Here is a 7,736-nt window from a genome sequence, read left to right on the forward strand (position 1 = left end):
GTACAAACCTTTTACTTGCACGTAACATTACCGTGCAAGTTTAATGCACTCATTTTCTTAAGAGTAAACAATGAGAAAAATCCCTCCTTAGTCCACTCAAGAGGATTTGTTTTCCCATAAACAAGAGAGACCAAAATAAGAAAATAATTGGTCAAAATTTTACAAAAATAGAAGGCATTAGAAATGTAAATCACCGTTTAAGAAAACTAACTCCCAGCATTTGCTTTTGCTTTCCATAATAGTTCACCACAGCAGATAGTTCCTACACCGCTACAGGACAGACACATCTGAAGACATTCCAAGGTATGTAATCAAACGTTGCTATCTGCTCGCATACGTAAAAACCTTGGAGACTCTGCTCAATGTGATTCTTACTACCGCTAGCAATCATTTCTCAAATTTCCACATCTGATTTTTATCTGCAGCATTACAAGTTCTCATTTCCACATCAGCACGGCCCTCAGCAGTACGAAAAGCAGTAAGGCACTTCCCAGAATGAGGATGATAAATAGTCCCATCTTCTTTGAAATGCCATATAATAATTTCCGGGACAGGAGATCCATCTTTTGGGCAGCTCCTCATGCCTATGAAATCCTCTTGCTCAGGGACTTCAGCACATAACTCCGTTACAGAGTTAAATCTAAACTCCTTATTTGATGTGTATTCAAAAAATTGATTTCCACCCTGACCATGACATCCAAAGAGAGAAAGGTGAGCCCCAGTAGGATTATGCTCTGGTAAAACATAGTCTAGACACTCTGACGATATGCCTACACTGCGGACAGCACCGTGCCAACCAGGACGATCTTCTGGTACATGCAACTCAGAAAAGATGTTTTTCAAATACCAGTCAAAACTCTTGCACTTCAAACGCTCTCTTAGTAGCTTTCTCTCAGAAATATCTCCATAGTTTTCTTTCCTCGCTGGAGGATTTCTGTTGTAAAAGTGTTCTTTATACTCATCCATCCACACCTCAGCAGCACGTGCCGTGTTCTGAAGGAAATTCGGTCTAGCATACGGAGCACGCTTTGGAAACACATGGCCTACATGGGAGCACGGATGAATTTCCAGCATGCCTCCACATTGCCACACTCTAAATGATAACTCTAAGTTCTCTCCTCCCCAGACATCCATTCCCGTATCATAGGTACCCAGGTACTCAAAATACTTCTTGCTGACAGCAAACAAGCCCCCAGCCATAGTTGGGGATCTGATTGGGTCTATTTCAGATTTGCGCCTCAGCCGTTCGTGTTTCGGCACTGAGTGCCACTGGAATGTCAGTCGCCAGTCGAAGCCCCCGATCATGGGCTCCGCTGACTGCATGTAATACTCAAATGTGTTCCAGTCGATGGTGTCGATAACAGGACAGATGACAACAGTCTCATTCTCAGCAATCCTCTCTAGCAATGGTTCTAACCAACCGGAGACGCATTCGCAGTGACAGTCAAGAAACGTCAGGACATCACCAGTAGCAAAGGTAGCTCCAATTAAGCGCGCGCGAACCAATCCTTCCCGTTTGTTGGTGCGTATTAAACGAACTCTTTTCAAACTGCTTATGTACTTCTCCAGGTCAGTTTTCAAATACACTTTATCACTCAAGTCATCCACCAATATAATTTCTTTCAGAAGCACTGAAGGAGAAGTCTCAAGAACACTGTGTACTGTCCGCAGCAACGTGGACCAGGCTTCATTGTAGAAGGCGATTACAACAGACGTTGTGGGCAGCTTTCTGTAGTCGTAAGATTTCGTTTTACAGCCACTCAGTCGATTGTCTTCAATGTGCCGATGGAGAGAGATTTTATCACTCACATAAATATTAATTGCATACTTATCGATAAGCTCTGCTTCCTGTTTCTTCTCCTCGGGGCTCAACTGCAGGCGAGTGGCTTTGCCCCACTCTCCCGGGGCGTAAGAATCGGGCGGGGACTTGTCATAAACCGGACGAGCCAAATCCACCGCCTCATCTGCTCCGTCCGTAAAACGCCGCTCCCATTTCCCTTTGGAGATGCTCTCCCCGGCGAGGGAGGCACCGAAAGAAGAAACCGACAGCTCCAACGCGAAGTAGGCGACCATCAAGAAGCCCAGCAACGCGCAGCTTCTGCGGACCCACGTCCACCTTCTCGCCAGCCGGATCCTCATGGCAGCCCCTCGCAGCAGCCCCTCGCGGAGCAGAGCTCGAGGAGCCGCCGCCGGCTTCCCTCACGCCCCCGTGCGGGGCTCGGACAGACACCGGGAGTGCGGCAGGTCGGGCCGGGGAGACGAGGGGGCAGCAGAAAGGCACGGCGCAACCCCCGCCCACACAGCCCCGGCACCGCTCTCGCTTACTTGCTCGCTCGCTTGCTTACTTCCTCCTCCCCCTCCTCCTTCTCCCCTCTCATGGCGGGACAAACCCCTCCCCCGTCCTGTGGTTTGCTCAAAAAGTTGTCGCTTAAGGAAGGGGCAGAGACTCACCGCCCGCCCGGCCGGCGCGGGAGGCCGCCCCGCCCCCGGACCCGCTCCCGGAACCGCAGCCGGCGCGGCTCAGTCCGGCGGGAGGGGGGAGCCGCCCCCGCCCCGCATACTCACCGAGCTCCGCGGCGCTCGCGCTGAAGGAGACACCCGTCACCGCCGCCCCGTGGCCTCTGAGGGGACGGATCAAGACCGGGTCCTCCTGAGAGAAAGCAGAGCTCCGTCAGAGCCGTGGCAGAGACCCGCGCCCTCCACCGCCCCCGGTCCCCGTTCCCTTACCAGCGCGGAGGCCATGGGCGGAGCGGGCTGCTGCGGCCGCCCGAGCGGCGCCTCAAACCCCGCGCGCTCCAGGCGCGGCCGGTCGAACCCCGAGCTCCTCTGCGGCGCCCGCCTCGCGTCCTGCGATTCGCCCATTGGCGGCCTCGCGGGGGGAGCGGAGCGGGGCGGAGCTGTGCCCTGCCGGCACCCCTTCTCCTCCCTGCGGCCTCGCCATCGGTACTCGATTGCCCGGGAACGGCTCGCCCCGTGAAGCGGGCTCCTCAACGTCTGCTGGGCTGTGCGGCCCTAGTGCTGACCTGCTGCCCCGTGAGGAGAGCTCTGGCTGGCTGCTGGTGCTCAGAGCAGCTGCAGCTCCGTTGCCTGTAGCGCCTGAGGAGGCTAGGACAAGAGGGAAGCTTTAGGAAGCCTTTGGGTAGCTACCGTCTGGGCAGTGCAGAAAGGCTGAGCGTGAAGGCTTATGTCCGGGATTAGGTGGCAAGGAGTGCATGAAGGAGATGTCAGGAGTCAGTCTGTTGTTGTGCATCTGTTTCTAAATCTATCTGTGCTTTTATCTGCCTCATCCTTCAGCAGAGCTGGGGAGAGGACAAAACCTTCAGAGCTGGTGGAAGTTATGGCCCACACAGCCTGGTTCTTTCTTAAATTAATGCAGAACAACTCTATGTAACACCTCAATGAGCAATTTTGAATTCAGCAGGCGGTTGGAAAGGACATTAAAGTCCATTCATTTTCAACTCCCTGCTATGGGCAGGCTTGCCACCCTCTAGACCTTGCTGCCCAGGATCCCATCCAACATGGCCTTGGACCAGGGATGGAATATCCACAGTTTCCCCTGTGTGGCCTGTTCCACTGCCTCACCACCCTTGGAATAAAGAATTTCCCCTTAACATCTAACCTCAGTCTCTCGTTCTTTAAACCTCGTCCTACCACTGTTTTCACACCTAAGAAGTCTGTTCTCCTCTTGCTTATAAACTCCATTTACATACTGAAAGGCTGCAGTATGGTCTACCTGGAGTCTTTTCCAGGCTGAGCATGCCCAGCTTCCTCTACCTTTGTCAGTAGGCGAGGTGCTCCAGCTCTCTGATCATCTTTGTGGCCCTCCTCTGGACTCGTTCTAACAACTCTCTGTCCTTCCTGTGATGGGGGCCCAAAGCTGGACTCTGTACTCCAAATGGGGCCTTAGAAGAGCAGAGGAGAGGGGGACAATCGCTTCCCTTGTCTTGATGGCCACCCCTCTTTTGATGTGGCCCATGATACAGTAGGGCTTCCCAGCTGCAATGCTTTAAAAAAGCACAAGTAGACTTTTTGTTCTGTTTAAACAACAAAAACGTAACTGTTACTAGAGAATGTGTGAATGATTATGCAGCCTTGCAAATCCTTAAGATAAGGAAACCAATCTCAAGGGGAAAATACTGCTCCAATAGTTATGCTAGGAGAAATAGGTGACAGTAATTGGCAAATGGAGGGCTATGATTGCTGTCAAACTGTTGTTCACTGTGCAGGCATTCATGAAGAAATAGCTTATACTGCAATTTTCTTTTTTTCTTTTTCTTTTTTTTTAATCTAGCCTGCATTTTTACAGTGTTTCATCTGACATTGAACTCAAACATCTATAGAATCAGGTTAGTAATTAGGCCAACGTGTAAGATTGGTCAGTTACAGAACAGCTCCAAATCAATTATATTTAACCATGAAGTTTAGATTTAAAATAGCATTTCAAAAATGCTGGAAAAAGCAGGATTATCACGAGTATGTGCAAAAGGTTTCCATTATTATCTTCTAGTCAGTCCTTTCAGTGCATACTGGTTACTTGACTTTACAACTTCAGAGCTTAAGAGAAGTTTTCAAAACATAAATGGTGGAATACGTTTCCTTTAACTTTGACCTAAGTAAAGCTGCAGCTTTATGTCATTATTTGTTCTTGGTTTGGCACTGTGTTTTTCCACACAGCACATGAATCCATCCCTCCGTGTTAGCTTCCATGACTTAGTTATTGCACAGTAAGAATTTAGCATTAAAAAGTTGGTAATGATAAGCCTTGAGTGTCCCACATTCTGCCACGTTGTAGGAACACTGCAGTATCCTCAGTGAGCTCACTTGTCCTCCTTACCACTACTAAGTTTTCCAGCTATCCCATTTCTCCTAGGACTTATTGACTGTGAGTGAAGCCTATCAGTAGGAAAACAGCCAAGTACCCATGGGCTGTACACACCTGGGAAGCAACTTTAGTACCAGTTCAAGTTGGTGTGTTCTATTTTCTGAGAGAAATTACTCTCTGCTTCCGTAATTCTGTGTTGCAGTATCTCAGTATTTCTGGTATCTTGTGTTCTGGGAGCCAATGGGCAGGAGTACTTGGTATTATATTTACAAGCTGAGATAAATGAGAGTTAAGTCTTATTGAATCTTTCTCCTTTTACTGCCTTCACGTCTGCTGTATTTCCAGGAGATCAGTATCTTCTACTCATTTTAGAGTACTGCCAATAAACAAAAATCTGTACCTGACCCTAACATTCCTGACATGGTGCCAGGTGATAGGCACAATGTGAAGGAAGAACTGCAACTACTGAAAGGAGTGTGAATATCACTATTTCTACTGGCTGAAAGTTTCTCAACTTTCAGGGTTTACAAAGTTAATCTGTTCCTTGCTGCTTTCCCTCACCTGAGGGCATTTTGAGGACTCCCACATGATTGTAGGAGATGAAGTACTCCCTTGTTGCAGATATATAATTAGCTATAATAATTGTAGCTATAAAGCTGGCAGCTAATAGTCTTTATGTGGATTTTTTTTTCCCATTAGCATGCATAGATTTTATTTTTAGAACGATTTTTCTGATTCCCGAAACTCCTAATAATTTAATAAAATTATGAGTTGACATTAACTTCTTAAGGTTGAGAATGACTGTTCTGCAATATACAGCTGCAATCCACTATATTGGGTTGTTGTATGCTGTGATGGCAATGACAGATGGTGCATCAGAAAATATCTTCCAAGCATAATGCCTCAGAAAGCTGTTGCTTCATAACCTGTGGTGCTGTTCTCAGATACTAAGTAGTGTATGTATGTCCAAACAGAATTTGTGCATACAGAGGAACACTAAGATTTTAGCTCAAAGTTATGCAGGTTACCTAGTCACTATAGGGAAGGACCTAGTTAAATTATGTGTCGAATTCAAGGACATGTAGACAAACTCGGTAATTTTCTTGCATATATGTTGCAATGCAATGCAGTGTAATTACGTTGATCACATATTATTTCATAATTATATAGGCAATAATGCACGTAGTACTAGGGATGAACAGAACACACCAGCCCACTGAGAATTCCATCCTATCTCATAGGAGGACTTTATAACATTAATATTAATACATAGTTTGAATGTCATATGCTACTTAAACTGAGAGCCCAAGTTCTATGTTATGCAATCACATCAGCAGTGGCTGCTAACACAGCTGAACCCACAGGTCACTGGGATGAGCCTTTGGCAGTGGGGAGAGACTGGTGCTGGCTCTGCAGCATGTGGGAGCCAGGCAAGTCCAGTGTACCCTGGGTGTTAGGGGGGGGTGAGATCCACTTTGCCAGGGTGGTGTGGGTTTGCAGCTCAGCTGTTGGAGGGTGGAAGAAAAAGCAGTCTCAGGGCATGTGGATTATATGAATCACAGAATCACAGAATGGCCTGGGTTGAAAAGGACCACAGTGATCATCCAGTTTCAACCCCACTGCTATGTGCAGGGTCAACCACCAGACCAGGCTGCCCAGAGCCACGTCCAGCCTGGCCTTGAATGCCTTCAGGGATGGGGCATCCACAACCTCCTTGGGCAACCTGTTTTAGTGCTTTACCACCCTCTGTGCAAAAAACTTCCTCTTAATATCTAAACTAAACCTCCCCTGTCTCAGTTTAAAACCATTCCTCTTGTCCTATCACCATCCACCCTCGTAAATAGCCATTCCTCCTCCTGTTTATACACTCCCTTCATGTACTGGAAGGCCACAGTTAGGTCTCCCTGGAGTCTTCTCTTCTCCAAACTAAACAAGCCCAGTTCCCTCAACTTTTCCTCATAGAAGTGCTCCAGCCCTCGGATCATCTTAGTGGCTCTCCTCTCAACCTGCTCCAAGAGCTCCATGTCCTTCCTGTGCTGGGGCTGTTTTGCAGTTGTAGAACTATTGCAGATTTTGCCCCTTGCACCTTTCCAATCTCCTGCCTTATTTTCTGCTGTATTAAAAAGAAAAAGCTGTGAAACGAGACCGTAAGTAACTGTGGAGTGCTGTTGGTTTGGAGGAATTTTCTTATCGAAGTCCCATTAAAATCTATTTACCAACAACATGTAGAACATAAAAGGATTGCAAGCCTGTACATAGATTTGTAATGTGAGGGTAATTCAGAAAATGTCTGATGTTACTTATAGTTTAAGACACATATACCTCAGAAATAACTGGAAATTAACTTTTGTGGACAACAGGATAGTTTATTTGAATAAAGTCACTTGAAACTTTCAAAAACATTGTTTGATCTCAGATGCTTGTTGAAGAGCACTCATAGAAGTTTTTAGTGGGAAAACTTGGTAGGTATATTTGTTTTGTATTCATATACTCTATGCATACATCACTGTATTAAATTATCTCCATAGCATGACTGATCAGATCAGCAGACCTTTTGTTAGCTGGTCTCCAAAGCTTGAGGAGCCAGAAAACGCTCCAGCTACAGAAAGTGTAGATTTTCTTGCTGTGCAAATGAGGTGCTTATTGCTGCTAAACATAAGATAGAACAGTAGTAAGACGCATCCACTTCATGTCACAGCTTTCTAGTCTTCACAAAAGGTGAAGGAGATGGTTGATAGGAGTTTTATATTAGTGAAGTGCTCATAACAGTTACATAGTTCAGTAAGCAGTAGAAAGCCTGATGTAGCTCTTATCAAAGCAAGGCATACATGGCAGATTGCCCAGTATTTAAGTATTATTAGCTTAATTAAAATATTAATTTACATTTTACATCTAAATCTGCTAATGAGGTAGC

At 46.5% G+C, this 7,736-nt stretch overlaps 2 protein-coding genes across 4 annotated transcripts in view; both read right to left on the reverse strand.

The window, feature by feature from the left end:
* The window catches only part of POC1B (POC1 centriolar protein B), a 41,665-nt gene extending 38,821 nt beyond the window's left edge, over positions 1-2,844 (reverse strand). The window contains exons 1-2 of one of the 3 annotated variants that reach the window (XM_072347670.1): positions 2,728-2,754; positions 2,566-2,650 (exon numbers count right to left, since the gene is read on the reverse strand). In XM_072347670.1, the coding sequence (XP_072203771.1) occupies positions 2,566-2,650; positions 2,728-2,742 (100 nt within the window). In that variant the 5' untranslated portion in view covers positions 2,743-2,754. Of the gene's footprint in view, positions 1-2,325; positions 2,392-2,565; positions 2,651-2,727 lie in introns of those variants that run through there. The other 2 variants (XM_072347650.1, XM_072347659.1) reach the window with 2 other exon arrangements.
* Positions 270-2,271, reverse strand: GALNT4 (polypeptide N-acetylgalactosaminyltransferase 4). The gene has a single exon (XM_072347641.1). The coding sequence runs from the start codon at positions 2,137-2,139 to the stop codon at positions 388-390; it is 1,752 nt and encodes a 583-aa protein (XP_072203742.1). The 5' UTR covers positions 2,140-2,271; the 3' UTR covers positions 270-387.
* Positions 2,845-7,736: the final 4,892 nt, after the last annotated feature.

This window comes from Excalfactoria chinensis, chromosome 1, assembly GCF_039878825.1.
Source record: "Excalfactoria chinensis isolate bCotChi1 chromosome 1, bCotChi1.hap2, whole genome shotgun sequence".
In the NCBI taxonomy this organism is placed as follows: Eukaryota; Metazoa; Chordata; class Aves; order Galliformes; family Phasianidae; genus Excalfactoria; species Excalfactoria chinensis.